Source organism: Passer domesticus, chromosome 22, assembly GCF_036417665.1.
Source record: "Passer domesticus isolate bPasDom1 chromosome 22, bPasDom1.hap1, whole genome shotgun sequence".
In the NCBI taxonomy this organism is placed as follows: Eukaryota; Metazoa; Chordata; class Aves; order Passeriformes; family Passeridae; genus Passer; species Passer domesticus.
In genome coordinates, this window is record NC_087495.1 from 2,232,881 (window position 1) to 2,256,082 (window position 23,202).

The 23,202-nt window shown below is 52.4% G+C and overlaps 2 protein-coding genes across 2 annotated transcripts; both read right to left on the bottom strand.

Annotated features, from left to right (window-relative positions):
* Positions 1-902: 902 nt before the first annotated feature.
* On the bottom strand, positions 903-6,761 carry DDOST (dolichyl-diphosphooligosaccharide--protein glycosyltransferase non-catalytic subunit). Its single transcript, XM_064397074.1, has 11 exons — positions 6,527-6,761; positions 5,283-5,393; positions 4,963-5,049; positions 4,612-4,715; positions 3,757-3,851; positions 3,345-3,438; positions 2,784-2,932; positions 2,369-2,516; positions 2,162-2,282; positions 1,481-1,587; positions 903-1,392 (listed from the first exon to the last, which is right to left on the bottom strand). Exons 1-11 carry the CDS (start codon positions 6,663-6,665, stop codon positions 1,243-1,245), a joined length of 1,305 nt encoding a protein of 434 aa, XP_064253144.1. The 5' UTR covers positions 6,666-6,761; the 3' UTR covers positions 903-1,242.
* Positions 6,762-6,776: 15 nt separating this feature from the next.
* On the bottom strand, positions 6,777-22,482 carry KIF17 (kinesin family member 17). Its single transcript, XM_064397497.1, is given in 15 exon segments — positions 6,777-7,306; positions 7,390-7,455; positions 7,676-7,938; positions 8,700-8,914; positions 10,752-10,840; positions 11,318-11,509; positions 12,631-12,648; positions 12,651-12,777; positions 13,382-13,479; positions 13,825-13,845; positions 17,110-17,950; positions 20,192-20,299; positions 20,669-20,815; positions 22,289-22,398; positions 22,401-22,482. Coding segments are annotated over 15 exon segments (2,907 nt in total).
* Positions 22,483-23,202: the final 720 nt, after the last annotated feature.

Here is a 23,202-nt window from a genome sequence, read left to right on the forward strand (position 1 = left end):
GGTGTGCCCGTGTGCCCGGGGCTCCTCTGGGTCCCGGTGTCCCCGGGGCTCCTCTGCTCTCCTGGTGTGCCCATGTGCCCGGGGCTCCTCTGCGCCCCCGGTGTGCCCGTGTCTCCGGGGTTCCGCTGCGGTCCCTATGGCCCTGGGCGTCACTGATCACCGGCGGTCCCGGTGTCACCGGCGGTCCCGGTGTCCCCAGCTGTCCTCCGGCCGTTCCTGTCTCCCCAGGGAGCCCTGTGCTGCTGGCGGTCTCTCCTGTCCCCAGGTGACCCCGGGGATGTGCCCCGCCCTGGGTGGCCCTGTGCTCCTGCCGGTCCCTGTGTCCCAAGGGTCCCCATGGGTCCCTGTGCCCACCTGCTGCCCCCCAAGGCCCCATCACCTTCATCCTTTCCTTCACTGGTTCCTCTGAGCCCATCACTCCCCCTCTCATCTCCCCACCTTCCATCCCAAAACAGCCCAGGTGCAGCCCACACTCCATCTCACAGCTCTGCCCCCCTTCAGCTCCTCCACTTCACTCTGGTTTTCTTGGGGTCACATCTTCCAGCTGGTTTTTTCCCCCTAGACCCCTCAGTGTGCATTTGGGGCAATCCCTGCCCTTGCTGAGCCTTTGTGTGTCCCTCAACTCACCTGTTTGAATTATGGGGCACAGAGGAGGTTTTGACATGCCCTGTCCTCCTCCATGTGCCTTTGGTGACACCCCAGTTGTGCTTTTGGGTGTCCCAAGTCCCCCTGTGTGCCCCAGACTCCTCTTTTGCCTCTCAGCACTCTACAGCCTCAGCACCACCTGAGTGCTCCCTCCCAGCCCACCCTGGGGAACGCCCGGAGCAGGCGAGGTGGGGACACAGCCCTCAGTTCTGGGATTGCATCCATGCCCCAGGCCATGAACACACCTCACTCCCATCCAGGGTGAGAGGAACGAAACTTTATTTTGAACTGGGAGTTAATCTGCAACCCAAATCATTCCAGCCCAACCCAAATTATTCCAACAGTGCAGTGAGCAAACATTGTGACTCATCAGTAAAAACTGGAAGCATCCTGGTCCCAGGTTTGCAGACACTTTGGTAACAGATTCGCCCCCCAAAATTTAATTGTCATTCTCAATAACCCCCCAGGTGTAAAAATAAAAAAGACCAAACACAGCCCCACAGTGCATCTGGCACCCACCAGTCCTGACACAGGTACACGGGAGGCTCTGACACTGCCCAGCCCTCCTGGCGCTGGGAAAAGGCTCCCACGGGGAGCTCAGTCGGATTTCTCCTTCTCCTTCATGTGCAGGAAGACAATGCTGAACATGAAGAGGCCGACCATCATGGAGAAGGCGCCGGCGTAGTAGGGATACGCCGAGGGGATGAAGCGCTCGTACTGCGTGTGCTGGAGGGGACGCACAGACACCTGCCAGGGACAGAGCAGCCCTTGCAGTCCAGCAGCCCGGGGCAGCCTGTCCTCCCGGGACAGGGGGGACTCACTCCCCCACGCTCACCTGTGTGGAGGAGTAGAGGTGGGTGTATCCCAGCCGGTTGTAATCCACCTTGAACTGGAACACGCCGTAGACGTCTGGCAGCTTGAACTGCACGCTGTATTTGCCACCTGAGGGAGAGACAGGGGTGACACCGAGAGGACACGAGAAGCTGTGGAAGGTGAGAACACCCCCATTGTGGGGCCAGGGCAGCGACAGGGACCCCCTGTTCCTCTGGAGGGGGACCTGCTGTTCCTCTAGAGGGGAAGCTCCCGCTGCTCCCAATGGGGACCTGTGGTGTTGCATTTTAGTTAAATGGTATGCTCTGTCACCCCTCAAAAATGAACGGCTTATTCCAAGCCTGTGTTTTTCCCCTGAAGTCTCATATCTGTAATCCCATTGGCCCAAGTCTTATTCTGCGCCCACTTTCAATCTCCCTGCTAAGCTGTGTGAGGGAGACCAGACGTGCCCTTGGCCCTTTTCTCCCTAAGCTCTCCCTCTCTCCCCCTTTCCCACTTCCCCCCTTCTCCCTCACAAACCGTGCTGCTCCCAGGGGTGGGACCCCCCATAAACCCTCATCTAATCAGCACCCTCAGAGTTTGTGTGGAGTTTCCTTGCCTGCCTGCTGCTACCAGCAAACTCACAGCTTAGGGGGCCCTCTGGGGACTCCCCAGGGAGCCCCCTCAAACTGCAACAGGGACCTACCGTTCCTCTTGAGGAAGGTGCGCACGAAGGGGTCGATGCGCACGAACTCCAGCTGGATGTCGTCCCCGTCGAAGGGCACCCACTTGCCGTCAGCGAGCTTCTCGATCACGATGCTGTACTCCTGGGACAAATTAAGCAGCGATGCCTGAAAACCAGCGCCGCCCACTCCGGGCCCCAGCACTGCCCAGCTCCAGCCCGGGGCCTCACCACGAGGTCGGTGACGGTGTAGGCGTTGGGCGGTGCCAGCTCCCCGACGCGGTGGTGGGACACGGCGCCCACGCGCAGAACGCCCTCCTCCTTGAACACCCAGCGCGACAGGGCCACGGCCAGCTCGTAGTTACCTGTCTGGGAGTACCTGTGCAACAAGGGAGGCTTAGCCGAGAAAATACCCCATGGCCCAAACCCAAACCAAACGGAGGAGAAAGCAACACAAACTGAGCTGAGGTTAAAGGAAGGAGCTGCTTTCAAAGCGCTTTGTTCTGCAACAGTAAAGGATGTGTCACCACAATTCAATTCAAGCTTTCTGCTCCTTCCCAACACATAAACATTTGTTGCCTGTTTCCCAGGAGTTCTGTGCTCAAAGGGCTCCCCAAAGACTCCTCAGCCAGGGAAGCCAACGCACCTCTTGGAGCCGGGAGTCGCTTTCTGCACGGCAGAATTGAAGAAGGCGTCGCTGAAGAAGTCGAGCGAGCCGCTGAAGACGACGCGGGCGTTGTTGCGCGCCTGCAGCCCCGCGATCAGCAGCGTGTTCTTCCCCACGGCGTGCGGGTACTGCGGAGCAAACGGGGACAGGGCTGAGCCCGCTGGGGATGCACCAGCAGCACTTTGCTGAGGGTGGGGCAGTCTGGCTGGAGTAGCACTGGCTGCAGTCAAGGAGTAACCATGAAGCTCAGAAAAAGCAGGAATAGGATTCTGGTACCACTCCAGCTGGGATGGAATGGGAGAGATGCTTTGATCTAGGCTGGCCTCTCCTCCAGAGCATGGAGGACACATGTCCCTCACTCTGAACACCTCACCAGCAGAAAGCAAAGAGGAAGGGAACATTGGGAAGCAGCCAACAGCCCAACCCTTTCCAAATGAATCAGGAGATCAAACACTCCAGGATTTTCCCAAGCAGCTGAAGTTAGAGGGACTAATTTGCAGAAGCACAGCTCAAAACAGGAGAGAAAGGAAGGCAGCGTACCTGAGTGATGGGCTTATCTGGGAAGAAGGAGTAGGAAGTGGAAGAGCCAGTCAGGATATCCAGCACCAGCGGGTTGTCAGGGTCAGCCACCATCCTTGCAGGAAAAGCCACAGTGAGCAGCATGAACCCCAGGGTCCCTGCACCCAGAGGAATGTGGGGCCACCTCCTCAACCCCACGGACCCTCTCACCCTTCTACCTGCTGAGAAACTAAATACTTCTTCCACTATTTTGTTAGGAACCATTCCTAAGTCAACATTTAAACTACTTAGGACGACTTCCTTCTACTTTTGTTTGAAATCAAGCGAGATTTGTCAAGCTCACGTCAAGAGCCCCAGGGGCTGACCCCACGCTCACCTCACAGCACCACCAGAGGTTCAACTGCCCTTCTCCCACCTCACCCCTGCTGCTCACCCAACTCCTCGGAACAGGATGGGGTTCAGTGCTGCCCTCCCCACAATGGTGGGCGCCTTCAGGAGGTTCTCAGTGTCAGCCACGATCAGCGTGTGCTGGGGAAACAAGAGAGATCCGTGCGAGGTGAGTCTGGGTCTAATGACAAACAACAGCTTCTCAGTTAAAAGTTTATTTTACAGACAATTACAACTGTTGGGTGAACGCTGTAGTTCAATTAAAAAGCAAAACAACAGCATTTTTGTGTTTATGATCAAATTAGGTTAATACTGATCTTCAAGGAAATACAAACTGCCACTTGATAAAGACAGCAACACAAACAGTGTTTTATTTCCCTGCATTTAGCAACCTTCATCCTCAAACCAGGACAACATGCACATACGTACTGCTTCAACTGTTTACCTTAAAAATTACCAGAGTATATTTAGCTCAGAATTTAATATATGTTTTAATTTTAAAATGCAGGATTACACCAGGCAGGCCCAATTGTAGAAACGTTTGTGTGTTTCTATACTGATCTGAAAATCTGGGACAGAAATTCTCCCCACACCTGAAGCGTTGCACCTGGTGCCTGACACGCTTCACCCTCAGGTGAAATTCCCCCCCAAGCTTTAGAGGGATCCAGAACCAGCATTAACCACAGCCCCTCTGCCTGCACACGGTGACCACCTGAAACCAGAGCCTGAAGCATCCTCCCAGCAGCAGAACTGAATGCAGCAGCAGGGATTATGTCCCACTTTCCTGGGAGGAGTGGGGGAGAGAAGGGATAGAGGAAAAACGGGAGCACAGGGACAGAGGATTCAGCCCTCAAGCTCTGCACCCACCCAAGCAGCCAGAAGGAGCAGGCAAGGCCCTTACCTGGCCAGGGTCAGAGATGTCGTAGTTGTGGTGGTCGATGACTGCTGTCCTCTCCTCATCAAACTCAATCCCACACTCGCTGCCCAGCTCTCGCAGGGGGTCACCTGCAGGGACAATGGATCCTCTGTCACACGACACAGGAACTCAACAGGAAATTCAGCTGAGAGCCATGTGTTCAACGCTCTGTGAGCCAAACCCCAGGGAGCAACATGACCTCTCCACTGAAATCCCACTGAACATGTTACTAGAGGCATGAATGACCCATTTCCTCCCCGAGCAAGCCCTGAGGTGACAAGGAGCAGCTGGTTTTGCTGCAGTGAATGAACTCTCTGGAGGAACACCTGCACTCACCGATGTCTGAGCTGGCGGCCACGAGGACGCTGCCGCCGCCGTCGATGAACGCAGTGATGGTCTCCACGTTGATGTTCCCACCAAAGTCTGAAAGCAAACAGCAGGGATTCATGGCTGGAGCTCAGAAATAACCCCCTGGCAGAACTAAACCACAGCAAATCACCAAATCAATGGAAGAACCACCAATAAAGGCTTGGACAGAGCTGCAGTTTGCTACTGAGTACATCCAAAGCATAGGACTTAAATAAAAATCACAGAACAGCTGGAAACCCCCTTCCAAAGATGCCATGAAGCTCCAGAGGCTGCCCCACGGCATTTACCTTCTATGGATGGGGAGAAGATGATGAGGTTGTCGTAGAGGAACTCCCCATACTTTATCAGGGACAGGCCGGCGTCATCCGCTGTCCGGAAGGTGAGGTCGAAGCCCCTGTCTGCAGCAGGACACAGAAAGGACAACGTCTGCATGCCATGAAACCACACACGGAGCAGCAAAACTGCAGCAGGAGCCAGAGGTTTGTCTCCCCAGTGAAAGAGCAGATTGGAAACACTGATTTTTACGAGCAGCACCTGAGAGTTCCCAAATAAACCCAAGGGGTGGATCCCCTGAAGAGCCCTGATGTCAAAGGATGCCTTGTTGTCACCCATCAAACAGGGACTGATCTGCAGGGGACCTAAACACAGGCACAGCTGGGAAAACAACCCCCATCTCCTGCCTCATTCTGACCAGAAGACCCCAAGCAGTCACACCCCCCCTCCTCCAGGGAACCCCAATCTCCTCCCTCTGTCTGGCACAGGGTTCCCAGTCCTCTCCCTCTGCCTGGCCAGGGTACCCCAGCACCTGCCCCTACACCAGGGAACCCCAATCTCCTCCCTTGGCTTGGAGTCTCTTTCTCCTCACTCAGCCTGACCAGGGAACTCCAACAGCACTCCCGTCACAATCTCTTCCTTCAGCCTGACATGGGGGCACAAATCTTCTTCATTGTGACCAGGAGAACCCAAACAAGCCCCTCTCCCTTGCAACACCAATCTCCCTTTCTGCCTGACCAGGAGACCCCGACCTCCTGCCCCATTCTGACATGGGGAACCCAACCTCCTCTCCCATCCAGGCACAGCTTCCCCATCACCTCCCACAGACTGACCAGGAGACCTCAGACCCCCCGTTCTCCCTCAGGGGACCCCAATCTGCTACCTCAGCCTGACAGGGGACCCCAATCTCCTCCTCCACTCTGACATGGGAACCCCAAACACCCCCCCCCCTTTTCCGCCTGGCAGCTCCAATTTCCTCCCTTTGCCCGGTGCAGCATCCCAAATCTCTCCCTCATCCTGAACAGGGAACCCCAACACCCCCTCTCCCCTAGGGGACCCTCAAGTCTCCCCCATCCTACGAGAGAACACAGCCCCTTCCAGCCAGGGGACTCCCATCTCCTTCCTCGGCCTGACCCGAGGACCCCAAACATCCCCTTTTCCCTCAGGTAACCCCAACCTCCTCCCCCATCCTGACCCTGGGTCCACAACCCCGCCCCATCCAACCCCTCCCGGGATCCCGCCGCGGCCCGCTCGGTACCCGCGAGGCTCCGGAAGAACATCGAGTGCGTGTCGCGCAGGTTCCCGTTCTCCAGCAGCACCAGCGTGCGGGGCCCGCCCTCAGCGGCCGCCGCCAGCACGGCCAGGAGCCCACACACAGCCACAGCGGCCGCCGCCATCTTGCTCCGGGTCGCTGAACTACCCCAGAGGCGGGCAGCCTCCAGCCAATCAGCGCCAGCGCCGAGCGGCCTCTAGCCAATCAGCGCCAGCGCCGAGGGACCTCCAGCCAATCATCGACAGACAGCTCCGCGACGTCGGGACGCGGCGCAAGTGGGCGCTGTCGCGACAGCGCTGTGGCGGCTGAGCGCGGCCGCCGCCGCGGGCAGGGCAGGCCCCGCCGCCGTCCCGGGCCTCCCGCGCCGCGGGCCAGAGGCGGCGGGCGCTGGAGCTGGCGTGCCCTTCCTGCGCTTGGTGCCGGCGCTGGGACTGCAGGCGGAAGGGCCGCGCCGGGGGCACGGTGCCGGTGCTGCCCGCAGCCCGCTGGGAGCCCGCGGGAGGAGAGGAAGGGGTGTGGAGGGGCAGCGCAGCACGCCAAAATAGGGCTGTGTCCTGCGAGAAACCCCTGAGAGGTCAAGGGCTTGAGGCAGAATTGATGCTGGGTGGGTCGCCGTTTGATTTCCCAAGGAAAAGGAGGACAATTCAGAGTGCATCTGGGGAGCCTTGGTGCAGCCGGAGGGTCTGCCGGCTCGCCGGCATCGGGAGTAGTTGCTGGGATGGTCTCGCTGTCGCTCCTGCCCAGCCCGTAGTGGTTTTCCTCGGGCTGCAGGCGGCAAACGCTGTCAGCAGCGCCAGCAATAAGGCAAAATTGGTAAAATGGGGTAGAAGAGGAGGGATGGGCCGTACCGCTGGCTCCCCGCTCTCGTTCGGGGGTTTGTCCGCCAGGCTGGGGCTGTGGCAGGGCTGGAAGCGCTGTGGGAAGGGATGCTCGCTGTGTGTGGAACAATCGCCACGCTGCTGGCTGCACTCCCCGACCCCGGCACTGCTCAGCTCCCGAGCGATCCCACCACGGGCCCCTTGGCTACTCACACTTTCCAGACAGACTTCGGAAGATGTTAGGAGTGCACGCAGCCCTGGCGTGGCACAGCCAGGGCCACCTCCCTGCCCCCACAGCGCCCTGCTGTCCCCTCACCTGCGGGCAGGTGGGTTCTTAGAACGACAGGCTCTGGAATTAATTCTCCAGCAGCCGTCTCCTCGTCCCGCACGGACTCACGGATCCTCTCCAGGCTGCTGCAGTTGCAGTCCCGCCGCACCAGGGACTGCACCCGATCCAGAGCTGCTGCCAGAGCTGCGGGTCTCGCTCCTGGCGCTGGATAATCCATCTTCAGCCCAAACTCCAACTGCAGGTCTTGGATCTCGGTCTGGGCAGCCCGGAGCTGGACACAAAACACCAGGGTTATAAGGCAGAGACTGATGGATACTACAAGTACAGGAATTTGTCAGGCAGAGAAAGACACTCAGGAAAGCTTCAATATTTGGAAAGTTTTCTAATTTAGGTGCAAATTAGGATGAAATTTGTGTGAAGAGGTTATTCCATGTCTGTTTTAAAGAAAGTTTTCTCATATTTCTCCACAGGGGTGATTTTTGAATGAACCTGAAGCTAATCTTATTGATGTGGTCTTAGAACTCCTGGAATTTCTTAACTTTGGTTAAAGAGGTGCAATATTTCTTTGATAATCTAAATACCCAAATAAAGTAAGTCCTTCATGTGCAGGTCTAGGACTGTCCACACAAATGTCAAATTTTTTTGCAGACCCTCTGATTATACCACAAAATATCAGAGCAAGCTGATTTTCAAATGTTCTGAAAATGAAGATTTTAAATGTAAAATTTAAGATCATTACTTTCATATTTTGTTTCTTGCCCCAGAACGCAAGCTCAGAACTGGCAGCAGCTGCAGCAGACCTGTAGGTCGGCAGAGGGAGTCGCATCCCCTCCCATCCCAAGACGTGCTCCTCTGAGCCTTTACAGCTGGGGGGTTTGGCCTCCAAAAGCTTAATCCCCCACCTGAGGGATTTTATAAAAGCTCTCAGACACAGTGTGGTGTATGAAATACTGACACAGCCAGAGTAATTCTCTAAACCCACAGCCTTAAACCCTGTAACATAAAAAGGAGGATGTGCAGGAGGAAGGAGCTGCTCCCTCACCTTCTCCATTGGTTCTTGGCTGGAACCTCCTCCTGGATGGAGTGGTGTTCGTTGAGGAGAGGCTGCTCGCTGCTGTCCTCGCTGCATTCCTGCAGGGCAGCCAGCAGCTGCAGCCCCCGCTCGTCCGTGTGCTTCTTCCTCCGTTTGTGCTTTTCCTTCAGGTCCTGGTGCTGAGCCTGCTCCCCACCTGCTGCTGCAGCACCTGCAGCCTGCAGAAGGGAGCGCTGAGCTCAGAACCAGCTCCACGAGAGTGGAGGAGGCACGTCCTTCCACGGGTGACATTTGGGAAGAGAGAAAATTGGGAATTATGATAACATTTTCTGCCCTGAGTAATCATAGCAGATTCTACTTATTATTAACACTTTCTGTCATAAAAAGAACCCCAGAATCTCAGAGTGGTTTGGGCCGGGAAGGACCTTAAAGGCCATCTCACTGCACCCCCTGCCATGGGCAGGGCCACCTCCCACTCTCCCAGGTTGCTCCAATCCTGTCCAACGTGGCCTTGGACACTTCCAGGGATCATGGGGCAGCCACAGCTCCTCTGGGCAAAATACTCCACAAAGCAAAGCATGTGTTACTCCAAGCACCTCAGTCAACAAGGATCTCCAGAAATCCATATCTAACCTCACATAATTATCTTTAAAACCCTTGTTTTGTGTATTTTATATTTAAATTCTTATTTAAATAAACATTGAATTTTCCCTTTCAAAGATGCACAAAAGATACCAAAATTACACAGAGAATTGTTTTAACTGGTGGATGTGGGAGTGTTAGATCTGAAAGCCTCAGTGTGGCTTCCATTTTGGGGCAGTATCAGCCATGATTTGTGTCACCTCAGGGTTGTTAATGCAGCACTGGCACAGGCCTGGGTTTGAAATCATGCTCTGGCATGGAAATAAAGCCAATGGCTCCAGAGCCATTCCTTTGTCTAGCTCAGGTTGGCCAGCACTGTCTCAAATTGGCTGATAACCCCTTTACTGATAACAGCCTACTAATTATCTCCAAACCCTGTGAAAAGGCTCATTCTCCCCCAGAACTGACCTGCTATTCTGCTGCACTGCTCCTGCCAGGCAACCTTCCCTTTCCTTTGCTTAACACACACTGAATCCAAGGATTCAATCCTTGCTCTGCTGAGCTGCCCTGATGTGTAAAGCTTGAGCAGGGGCTTTGAAATCCCCTCACCTGTGGCACCAAACCCTCCTGCCCAATCTGTACAGAACCTGGATTTAACAATGTGATTAGAAGGGCACTTTCCCTTGTTTGCCACAAAAGGAATAGGATTCATTCTTGCAATGAACTAACATTTGATATAAAATCCAAATGAACGGCTTCTTTGGAGATCTCTCCCTTAAGAGACAGAATTGCCCACAAATTACAGACACTGCTGTTCTGCATTTCATAGCAGCTCCTTTTTGAGACAGGAGAGACCCAACAGAGCAAGCACACACCACAGGAAAGCTGAAAGACTGGGTAAAACCCACAGAAGGACTGGTTAAAACCCACAGAACTGTTCAGAATCAGACTCTGTCACAGCTTTTCTAATTGTCTATAGTTCCACACAATGGAGTAAGTGAAAAATCAGCAGAATTTGCTTCAGTCCTGTATTTCTGGAGCAGCCCAAGCCCCTATGCTGCTTCAGTTTGTGGTGGTGTACTCTGCCTGAGGGAATTCTCTCAGGACAGCTCTCACACAGAGAAAACCTTGAGCCAGGCTGATTTTGATTTGGGCTGAGCATGAGCCCAAGCCTGCATCCCTCATATCCCAGCCCTGTCCTCCAGGCTCTGGCAGTGCCCCTGAAATAGGATTATTGGGAAATTTTGCTGTTAGTTGTGGATGATGTGCTGCAAACACTGTGAGATGCATGAGCTGTAGGCAGAAGTGGCCTCAGTGATGGGAAGAGTCCATCCATGAGCCATAGGACAGCTGCTGCCTTACCTGTAAGACATGAGAGGGCTCCAAGTGCCCTTCAAGGCCCTCTTTCAAGAGGAAAAGGAGGCATCTCCATAACCTGTGTGGGCACTTAAGGCTCCTCTGCCTGCAGCTGCAGGCAGGATTTGTTACCAGGAACACACAATTTTTGGCATCCACGTTTGCCGACTTGAACATCTCCATTTTTCTCTCATAATTCTGGCACGTGGCCTCACTGAGCACTGCAGGGAACAGCTCATCTGGAGACAAGGCTCCAGGCAGACCTTAGAGCCTCTCCTGGTGCCTAAAGGGGCTCCAAGAAAGCTGGAGAGGGACTTTGGACAAGAGGCTGGAGTGCCAGGACACAGAGAATGGCTTCCCACTGGAATGGAATCCTTCCCTGGCAGGGTGGGCAGCCCTGGTACAGGTGCCCAGAGCAGCTGTGGCTGCCCCTGGATCCCTGGCAGTGCCCAGGGCCAGGCTGGACAGGGCTTGGAGCAGCCTGGGACAGTGGAAGGAGTCCCTGCCCAAGGCAAGGGGTGGAATGGGATGAGCTTTAAGGTTCCTCCCACCCAAACCAGTCGATCATTTTAACTCACATGTGCCTGGGTTGGGGCTGCAGTGCCAGCTGGAGCTCAGCAGCTGTGCTGGCATGGCAGAAGGTACCTGCTGCTGCCTGAGGGTGCTGCCCAGGGCACAGCTGGCATGAGCAGGGATTCACTGCTGCTGGTCTGCAGGCAGGGAAATCCCCGGGGCAGTGACAGCTCCCACTGCTCCAGCACTGCCCCTGCTCACCCCACTGGTGTCTGTGACAGTCCCAGCTGGGTCCTGGGGACAAGAGGAAAACAAAGGCTGTAGCTCTGGAAAGATGCAGTGAGAGTCCTGGGGGAGATGAGGCACAACGTTACCCACTCAGGGTTGTTCATCCTGAGGGGAGAAGGAGCCTGGAGGGTACCTGGGCTGATGTTGGCTCTTCACGTGCTGCAGCAACAGCAGCTTCATATGAAAGTGTGTGGTCAGAAATTGTTCTAGTCCGTGTGTCAGCTGAAAAGAGGAAATGCCCACAATGTTGGTAATGAGCTGTGCAAAACTAGATACAAATCTGTGAAACCATCTCCCAAAGCCTTCCCCCAAAGCTAGGAATGACGTGTCTGAAAGGAAAAGGTTTGTCATTCAGCTACTTCTGATGGTCAGTAAAAACCATGAATAACTGAGAGGGTGTATTGGGAAAGGAATGCAGATTGTGCAGGGCTGGGAGAGCCTGGCTCCAAAAATAATCCATTTCAGAGCCTGGGGATGCATATTTGTAATCAAAGGGGGAAGAAATAAAGAACCTCTCTTCACCTCAAAAAGTGATAGCACAAAAAATGAAGAATACAGGTTCAAGAATTACTAGTGGGTGATAAGTGCTGCATGAGCACATTGCAAACCATGCTCTGAGGCACTGCAGGTATCTGTGAAAAGCAGCAATGGAGAGGCAGAGGAGGCAATTTTTAGGATGTGAGAGGAATATCTGCCTTGCAGTGAGTGATGGTGTGGATAATCCACGGGGAGAGCAAGTGCTGCAGCACATTTGCATAAGCAGGAAGAGACTGCGGCAGCCACCTCGGCCTGGGGAGTGACAGTCCAGGGGGAAGGGGACAGAGCAGTGACCTCTGCTCCAGAGACACTGCCCTCAGCAGGGGGAACTCTGCTACGTGGGCAAAAAGCAGGCGTTTTACTCAAAAATGAGGCTTTTCATTGCCTCAAGGCTTCCAGGGTTGAATCAGGGTCAGGATGGTCCCGACAGGGAAAGAAGCCAGGGAAATAGGGAAGAGGACAAAGCTGGGACAGAGTCTTAAATCCAGGAGAGATTTAAGACTCTGCTCCTGCTGTGGATGAGCGTGGGTTGAGAGCAGGAGTGCTGCTGCCAGGCAGCACTTGCTGCCTGTTAAAGGCTGCAGTGGCTGCCACAGATGTGAGTGCAAAAACAGTCCCTGCTCCTGAGGGAGCCTGGGCTGGGCTGCACAGCCTCCACCTTCCTCCTCCACACCTGCTTCCTTCCTGAGGAGGTCTGGAGAACAGACACCTTGAGATCAAAGGCATCCCTCAGGCTGCTGATGTCCTTCTCCAGGCAGGCACAGGACGCCTGCTCTGCTTGGTGGCTGGCCTGGAGCTGGGCCAGCCTCTCCTGGAACTCCTGCAAGGCACAGCAACAGTCCTGTGACTGTCCCCAAGGCCACATCCAGGTCCATTCCAGGTCACACCTTATGCCCATCCCAATACAACTCCACCACCAGCATTCACTGACTTTTCCTGTGACTGAAGTTGACACAGGAATTATTGTTTTTGATGAAAGTGAATGTTCAGCCCTAGAAATGGCTGCCTTGGCTGGTTGTGGTGCCCTGGAATGAACTTTCTAAACAGCAAGGAGAGAGTTTTGTTTCCCTCTGGCTCCTCCTGGCTCTGTATTCCTCTTTTTCCTCATCTCTGTACTCTTCCTAATACCTTTGACAACTGTTTTCCTCACCTCTATTCCTCTATTTTCTGACAATTTCACATGTAGTTCCTCCAAAAATTCTTCCTGGGAATCCATTCCAATCCATCCCCAGAGAGGTAGGAACAAGAGGTGGGTTATCATAAGGCACATGGCCTCCATAAGACATGGTCTGTTCACAGGAGAAGTCCAAGGATTACAAAATAAGAGAAAAATAGAAAAAGAGAAGTGTTCTGGAAAGGCTGAACCATATTTGTAATGATCACTATGAAAAAAGTTTTTGTCAAAGCCACTCTTCCCAATTTACTTCTCTGATCAGCTGCTTCTTTGCTTCCAGATCCACCTGGGGTTTGAGGCAGGGAGCTGGATTTGCTCCCAGGTGAGCAGCCTCAGCAGGTAGAAGCCCTACAAAGCAAAGTAGAAATAAAAATCACTCACAGTCACTGGGTGGGATTGTCTGCAGAATTCCTGGAGTGAGAACAAAGAAGCTGGGTGCCAGGAAAGAGCATGGCAACCCCTGTGCTCCTTCAAACCACGCTTGCTGCCAAAATGCTGCCAGCCTGGGGCTCCAGAGGTGTGGGGAGAGAGGGAGAGGTTCCAGCTTCAGGGAAATATGGAGGTGAATGTAATTGTATGGTATTTATACATACAAGTATCTCTTTTAAAGAAAAACAGGACTTGTTTCCAAGGCTATGCTACAGATTTGGGAGATAAAAGACACCGGGAAGATGAAAAGTGCAAGGAAATTACCTTCTTTGTTCACAGCTATTTCTGAAAGGGGGCAGAAAGGGGGAAAAAGTCATCCTACAGCCTTATTCCCCTGCTGAAACTTGCCCTTTTATCAATGCAGGTGGCCCCCAGCTAGGGAATAATGTGCTCTGACTCCATGATTTCAGAAGGCTGAACAAATGCTTTATTAAGCTGTGTTACATTACACTAATACTATATTACAATTATACTAAAGAGATACTAAAGAAAAACCCGTGACTTGTCTCCAACAGTCACGACACATCTTTTTTCCAATTGGTCAATCAGTCCAAACAACCATCAGCAGAGTCCAATTAACAAATCACTTTCAGTAAACAATTTCCATAACATATTCCACATGTGCCAAACGACAGGAGCAGCAAGTAGAGACAAGAATTGTTTTCTCTACTTCTCTGAGCTTCTCACTGCCTTCCCCAGGAAAAATCCTGGGAGAGAGAATTGTGTCTCTTTCTGTTCAGAGAATGTGAATACCACACCCTTTTTTAGGGGCTAATTCTCCAAAGGTGATCAGCCCCCTGTGGACTGTCAACAGTCAAGAACCAGGACTGTCTTTGCACCATGTCCTGTTCCAGCCCTGCTCTTTGTCTGCCTTGGGCCCTGACTCCCTGAAGTAAGTAAATATCTACTTAACCTAAACACTGCACAGTCTAGTGCTTTTCTCAACAGGATTCACAGTAAAAATTTGTGCCTGTTCTTGCTCTCAGTGAGCTCTGAACACACACACACACACCCCCCTCCACATTTCAACAGTATTTAGTTTCAGCCAAAGTGCTCTCCAAGTAACGTGATCAGACCATGAGTTTATACAACTTTTTTCCTCCTCAGTTTGTTTCATGAGGGGAAATTTAGATGAGATATATGGAAATCTTTCCCTGTGAGGATGGGGAGGCCCTGGCCCAGAGAAGTTGTGGCTGCTCCTGGATCCTGGGAAGTGTCCAAGGCCAGGCTGGACAGGGCTTGGAGCAGCCTTGGAGCAGCCTGGGATGGTGGAAGGTGTCCCTGCCCATGGCCCAAACCCCAGATGAGGAGATGGATCCTGGTGAGGAGCCAAATGCAGTGAGCTGGTGCCATTGCCATCACTTAAAGGCAGGAGCAGATTGAGCTGAGGCTGCCCAGCTGCCTGGACACACACCTTACACATGGAATGCCTGCCTCCTGGTCTGCATTTGAGGCTGGAACAGTGTGATGGCACAGGGTCCCTGGGAGGCAGACAGAGTGCATCTGGCTCCTTTAGGAGCCCTCACTTTCACTGGCTCCTTACCTTTCCCAGCCTCACAAAGAGCAAAGACTTGGGCACACATTCCTGGAACTGCTCTCCTAAGTGCTGCACCACACTCTTGGATGTCCACATCTGAAATGCTCCGTAAGATTGCAACCCCAATTCAAGGGAAGAGCTCCTTTAGCATTCCAAGCATAGAAAGCACTGAGACTTTAACAGAATCCACCCTTTTCAAGGCAGACTTCCACAAATCCTGGCCTCAAAAGGAGTGAGTTCTGTTTTACAGCTCTGGACAATACCTCAACATAAGCAATGAACAATCTGACGCATGAGGGAAAGTGGAAAGTTCACAGGTAAACACCAAAATCTCTAAAATCTGTTGTGCCAGGATATTTCTGTTACAACAACAGATTGGTAACTGTGGAGTTTAATGTTTGCCTCTGAGCAAACTTGTTTCACTCTCAGCTCATTCTCATGTGTCAAGACATGGGAGAACAGGGTAAAAACACACGGGGCTGAAACAGAGCACCCTCTACTTATCCTTTCTGAGTGCTGGGGCGAGTGGGCAGCCACAAAAAGCAGGTTTCCTAAACCTTTCACTTCTTCCCTTGGTTCATAAATGCTGGCAGGCAATCAAAAACCTGTTTTGGTTCCTGCCAGTCCTTTTACCCACCGAGGTTGTTTGTTCCAGCTCAGAGCTCATGGTTTACTTCCCATGGTGTGAGAAGGTCCCCAGGCTCTTACTAAAATGTCTGCAGCAGCCTAAAGATCTTCCCTGTCTGATTCCCTGTCAGCCCATTGGCCTGGGCTGGTGGCAGAAGCACACAACATAAAGGAATAAAACATCTGCTAATCTAAAAAAAAAATAATTGTGAAAATAAATAAGCATAAAAAATAAAATATATATTTTTTTAAAGTGTAAAAATGTAAGTAAAAATACTGATGGGAACTTGCATGTTTCAAACATCTGCAGCCAAGAGCCCAGTATCTTTTATAATTCCTGAGCGTGTTACTTTAAAAAAAGTAATTTTAATGTCTTCAAAATATCAACTCCCCATAAATTATTATTTACTACAGGCTCACCTGGAAAAGAAATTTGAACTCTTTATAAAGCCTAAAGATAACAACAGAAATACCAACTTCCTCAACCCTGTCAGCCAATGCTCACCACAGCAGAACCATCCAGTTTATGGGGATTGGCCAGTGCCCTCAACTTTCTCCTCAAATATTCCATCTGTTTTTAACTGCCAAAGCTGCAGGTTCCCCACCTGCCATCCCATTCCATGTCATGTCTTCAAAGCTTTAAATCAGAGAAATTCAGGCTAGCTTGAGCGCCCTGCACCAATCTTGAGCAGAGAAGAGGAGTGCAAACACTTCTTACCTGTTGGGGTAAAGTTGGGATTTTACAGACCCACACAATGCATCCAGTATCTGTGCTAATTGAGAAACTCCCCAAATCCCTCACTTACTGAGTGGCAAATGAGGTACTGTCACCAACATCTGGAACCACAATTTTGAAAGACACTGTGTAACTTTCCCTGTGACTGAAACAGCTGAAGAAAATGAAGCCAAGCTGTTCCCAGCTGGGGTCAAAGACAAGGCAGAGATTAATTTCTTTCTCCTCCCAGAAAAACCCTCTTCAGGTCCCTGCTCAGACTCAGAGAGACAGCTCTTCCAACTAAAGAAATGCCAGTGAGATACTCATGAAAGGAAAATTAGTCACTAAAACTTTATTAAAGGATTCTTTAATTCCATCTTTAAAAAATAAGCCCTATGATTAAGCTCAATGAAGGAATTTTTAGGAGACATGACCTGAATGGTTTCATTTGGGAGGGACCCTAAGACTCATCTCATTCCACCCCCTGCCATGGGCAGGGACTCCTTCCACTGTCCCAGGCTGCTCCAAGCCCTGTCCAGCCTGGCCTGGGACACTGCCAGGGATCCAGGGGCAGCCACAGCTGCTCTGGGCACCTGTGCCAGGGCCTGACCACCCTCACAGGGAAGAGGATTTTTCTGCTGCACCTACCATCATTTGGAATCTAAGGGTAGCTGTGGGATGATGAGTGGCCACACAGACCCCATGCCCTGCCAGGCCCAGCCCCAGGGCTCCAGGTGCACACTGAGAGCATAGATTTCCATGCAGGCAGTGAAGGTGGAGTGGGAGCGGGAGGAGCCCTTGTCCATGAGGGTGCAGGCCACTGCTCTGTTCCTGCAGCCCGTGTCCATGAGGGTGCAGGCCACTGCTCTGTTCCTGCAGCCCGTGTCCATGAGGGTGATGGCCACTGGTCTGTTCCTGCAGCCCGTGTCCATGAGGGTGCAGGCCACTGCTCTGTTCCTGCAGCCCGTGTCCATGAGGGTGCAGGCCACTGCTCTGTTCCTGCAGCCCGTGTCCATGAGGGTGCAGGCCACTGCTCTGTTCCTGCAGCCCGTGTCCATGAGGGTGCAGGCCACTGCTCTGTTCCTGCAGCCCGTGTCCATGAGGGTGATGGCCACTGCTCTGTTCCTGCAGCCCGTGTCCATGAGGGTGCAGACCACTGCTCTGTTCCTGCAGCCCTTCTTCATGAGGGTGCAGGCCACTGCTCTGTTCCTGCAGCCCGTGTCCATGAGGGTGCAGGCCACTGCTCTGCTCCTGCAGCCCGTGTCCATGAGGGTGCAGGCCACTGCTCTGTTCCTGCAGCCCTTCTTCATGAGGGTGCAGGCCACTGCTCTGTTCCTGTAGCCCGTGTCCATGAAGGTGATGGCCACTGCTCTGTTCCTGTAGCCTGTGTCCATGAGGGTGCAGGCCACTGCTCTGTTCCTGCAGCCCGTGTCCATCAGCTGCTCACACTGGGCCATGCTGTGCACGGTGTGCAGGGACAGCCCCTGCACGTGCACCCCCTGCTCTGGGTGCTCTTTCAGCAGCCAACAGGACAATGCAAGCCAGGTCACAACAAGGGACACTGAAACCAGGGAAAATTACAATGGGAATGGCCCTTGAGAGCTACATGAAATTAAACTGCAGTATGAGAAAAACATATCTGACTGCCACCAAAAAGCCTTGTTTCTGAAGGAGGACTAAAACCACAGAAAAAGAGGGAACCACCTTCATGGCTCAGAGAATTCAAGTTTAAAAGTTGCTGATTGATTCAGACATCCCCCAGGCCATGAGGAACCCAGCTTCTATCCACCCTCCACCTTCTCTATTATTAAGCTGCATATTTTAAACAAGATCAAAATACATCTCACCTATTATGGCAAAGGCTGTAAGATCTCCTCAGCCATAGGAAGCTTTTTTTAATACCAAAACACAGAAACAATATTCCCAGATATTGTTCCCAGTGCTTTGCTGAACTCTCTGCTCTGAGTGGGTGGCTTGAGCTCACTGACAACATTCCCAGAGTACCACCCATCACACACAGGTGAACTGTCACCATTTCTCTCCACATTAATTAATTTTTAAATGAACAAAAGTCCTATTTGGGACCCTAGGTTGAGACAGAGCATTAAATACCCAACAGCATCTTCTCAGTAATTATCATTTGCACAGATTAAAAGTTTCATACGAAATGCTAATAAGCAATGGAAATATCCAAAATTTTGATTTACCCATCAAACCTACATAAAAATACAAAATAATCCAGAGATTCCTGCACTCCTACACCAGCCCCCTCCACACTGGGAATTTTAAATGAGCTAAATTAATTTTCCACAGCTCTGTTACACCCCACATCTGCTAAGTTCATCACCAAAACTATCTTTATCATGTCAGCTGGGATATCGAGATACGGTTGTCATGATGGAGGAATAGAAACCATATTTGGCACTGTGAGTTCCAAAGAGAAGGCTCAGATACCTCAGTGATGTTCACAAGAAATGATGTAAAACAGCGTTAAAAAAATCACACAGAACAGAAGTGGCTGAACATTTGATTGGGTGGGATTTATCCTCGTTCCAAAGCCAAGAGGCCCGGGATGAATCCAGGTACAGCCACAGGCAGTGTTCATACACTGTGACTGGTCTGTGCTGCTGAGAAGCCCAGGACTGGCCTGGCTCTGTCTGGGGGTGCTGCAGAGTCCCTGAGGAACACCTGACCGAGGACACGGCTGTAGGCAAAGGAATGAACAAAGCTGGGATTCTGGGGGAATTGGGGGACTCAGAGGTGTGCAGTGGGGCAGCCTGGGATTTGTTTCGGCAGGACACACTCCCTCAAGTACTCGGTGCAGGCAGCAACAGGCAGCGTGACGGAGTTACCCTGGAAACTGCTCTGCCCAGCTCCTGCCCTGCCGGTGCCAACCGCGTCGCCATGGAAACCCGTGTCACCGCCGGTGGGGAACAAAGGAAGGGAAACTGCAGCGAGAAGTCCCCTTCTCCCACTCTCCCTCTGCAGGAGACAGGCAAAGCACGCTTGGAACACGGAGCAGAGAGGGGTTTGCCTGCCTTAAAGCCAGAAACCTCTTAGAAATACCTGCCCTGTGAGGCAGCTTGGGTCTGTTGACATCTCAGAGCGTTGCAAGGTGCTACTGCCTTGGTTTTATACACCAGGCAGTCCTGCAAGGAAGTAAATTGGGACAGATTTCTATATCCCTCCAGGAATACATGCAAAAGGATCTGCAAAGCCACCAGGAGGTAAATTTTATAAAGATCAGCCCCATGATTATGATTTTGGGTGAGTTTATCCTCCTATGGTCCTGTAAACGTCACATATGTTTCCATGGGGAGTAATATCTGCTGTGTGCCATCAAAAAGGATCAGCCTTTTTGGTTTAGGCAGATAAAGAGATCATCCATGGCTCCACTAGATCAGATTAAACATTTATAAGGCCAAGAATCCTCTTGCTTTAGAGACAAGCATGAGATGAAGAGGATGAGGAAGAAACTGCCTCATGAGCACTTTATTCCACCCTTGTCCAGTGAAGGATTTTCACAGAGCTGTTGCTGAGCTACCAGCCACTATCATGTGGGATACACTGGACATGTCTCCGACTGCATCCAGTTCCTAAACTTTCACTAAAGTCCTTCTTAGCACCCATATTCCTCATGTAACTTCATATTCTGGCACTCAAGCTTCTGAAAGAGACCTTTGCTGCACTTCTGTAAGTCGTGGTAACACCCATCTGAGCTAATTAAAACATTTAATTAAGACACATTGAGCCTGCCTCACCTCCATCTTCTGCTTGGTGTCAGCTCCTAGGTCTCGTATGTGCTCATTGCAGATCTCCAGGTAGGAGGCTCTCAGCAGGACCTTGGTGTTTTCAGCACACTGCAGAGCACAGGGAGGGCTGGGGCTGAGGCTGCACAGCACAGGCACCCACAGCTGGGTGCCCACCACCCTTCAGCACCTCATCCAGCCTCCCCTGGCCATGCACTCCAGGTGGAACCACTCAACACACCCTGCACGGGACTTCTGGTCCTTGCACACCTCCAGCTCACACTGTCCTCTGGCCTGAGGGTGCAGTTCATCTGGCCATGCAGCTTCAGGACGAGGAGCAGTGCACCCCAAACCTGTGCAACCCAAACCAGTGCAACCCAAACCTGTCCCCACTCACACTTGATGCCATCAGCACTCACTTCTTGGCACAGGACACCAAAGTCGAGCAAAACCTTACCACAGGACCTCTTTCACACCCACCTGTACACACTCAAAGATGTGTTCAAATGCCCTGGGAATGGTCCCTCTCTGTTGGGAAAGATCTGCACCTCCCTGCATGGTGAAGGACTTCCCACTGCCAGTCTGGCCGTAGGCAAAGATGGTGCCATTGCAGCCTTCCATGACACCCTGGAAATGGGGGAAAACCAGAGAAAACAGAAATCTTCTTTGCCTAACTGGAAATACATTGTCCAGATTCATTCCCACCCCCCAAAAGGTGTTTTAAAGGGAGAGCTGGAAGTAAACATCAAATGGCTGCTTAATCTCCACACACCATCACAGTATAGCAACTACAAAATTAGCATATAAATCAATGTTTTTCTCTCAAAACAAGGAATCTTGAAGCAGTGCAGGTGTTGAAAAGCAGTTGACAACACCAACATTTAGCAAACTATAATATTTTTGCCATAAGCACAAAAATCTTATGAGATTCAGAGACAACTAGAACAATAGTTGGCTGTGGGGTGGCCAATGGGATGGTCTCTAGCTTTGAATAATTTTTGCTTGGCAAGCTGCTCACTGTCGCTTGTCCCTATTTCAGAGAAGTGTGGTAGGAAGAAAAAATAATTGGATTTCTTAAAGTTTAAATAAGAAAAAAACAACCTATTATTTTAATATCTACTGTTTCTAGCCCTGCTTGTTCTCATGATTAGGAACTTCCATCTTAAAACCATCACAAGCCATTTAATCCATGTTACTTCTTCTAACAAAACTTTTTTTGGGGAGGGGTTGGACTTTTTTTTCTCAACATGTTCATTTGTCACCTCAGCTGTTTCCTGTGCTGACCTGCTAACAAGGAAACAAAGGGATCCCCTATCGTTTTGCCAGTCTAATCCAGGCTGAGGTTCCCCATCTTCTCTAAGGTTTCTCACTTGACATTAAAATTTCCCTGAAATCATCAGTTTGATACCAGAGCAGCTGTGGCTGCTCCTGGATCCCTGGCAGTGTCCAAGGCCAGGCTGGAGGGGGCTTGAGGCAGCCTGGGACAGTGGGAGGTGTCCCTGCCATGGCAGGGGGTGGGATGGGATGAGGTCCCTTCCCACCCAAACCATTCTGGGATTCTATGATATAAACACCTACCTAAAACAATTCAATGTAACGCTCTCCTTGGTGCCCTGCTGGCTGCTAACAAAGTTTTGTTTCTTCCCAATTTTCCAGACTGTTGCTGGGACACTGTCTGCTCTCCTCTGCCTCCCAGGCTTGAAGCTAAACCTCTTGAAGCAGTGGACAGGGCTCTCTGACCATAAACTGGAAAATCCCAAACAGTTTAGATTGGGAGGGACCTTTAAGTTCATCTTGTTCCACCACTCTGCCATGGGCAGGGATGGTCAGGAAGGTCAGGAAGTGTCAGGAAGGTCAAGTGCATCCTGCTTCACTTAGGGATCACCTGTAAAACCCTTCAGCCCCTGTCCCAAGCTATGTATTCACAGAATATTCTCAGCTGCAAGGGACCCACAAGGATCAGAATCCAACTCCTGGCCCTGCACGGACCCCACCCTGTGCCTGAGAGCATTGTCCAAGCACTCCTGGAGCTCCTTTCATTGTGGTGCCCAAAACTGCCACCACCCCTGGCTGTGTGGGCTGCCCTGGGTGCCCACTGACCTCCACCAGCGGGTAGGCGATCTCGTTGTAGACGTGCTGGGTGCTGTGCTCCCCGTCGGAGGAGAACTGCCGGGGGATTTCCATGGGGCTCCACACCAGGCACCGGCCCGAGCGCTGTCCACGCCGGCGATGGCCCGGCCCAGGGCAGCCTCACGCCCGCAGTGCACGGACACCTTCACCGCCTCCACGGCCATGGCCCGGAGTCTCACCGGGGGCAGGGACCAACACGGGGGCAGTGACAGACTTGGGGGGCAGCCCCACACACACCCAGTCAGCCCCACACATGTGGGTCAGTGACTCACACTGGGGTCAGCCCCACACACACACCAGGTCAGTCACACTCATTGGGGTCAGTGACAGACACGGGTCACCCCACGCACCGGAGTCAGTGACAGACACTGGGGTCAGTGACACACACTGGGGTCACCCCACACACCCTCAGCCAGCCCCACACACCAGGGTCAGTGACACACATACACTGGGGTCAGCCCCACACACACAACTGGCGTCACCCCACACACCGGGGTCGGTGACAGACGCTGGGGTCACCCCCCACACACACCAGGTCAGTCACACACACCGGGGTCAGCCCCACACACCAGGGTCAGTGACACACACACACCGGGGTCAGTGACACACACTGGTGTCACCCCACACACCGTGGTCAGTGACAGACAGGGGTCAGTGACACACACCGGGGTCAGTGACACACACTGGTGTCACCCCACACGCCGGGGTCAGTGACAGACAGGGGTCAGTGACACGCACCGGGGTCAGTCACACACACTGGGGTCACCCCACACACCCGCAGCCAGCCCCCCACACTCGGGCCAGACTCTCCCCACAGGCACCCCACCCACCCAGACCAGCCCCACAGCTCAGCCGGCGGGGCTGGGCGGCACTGGCGGCTGGGA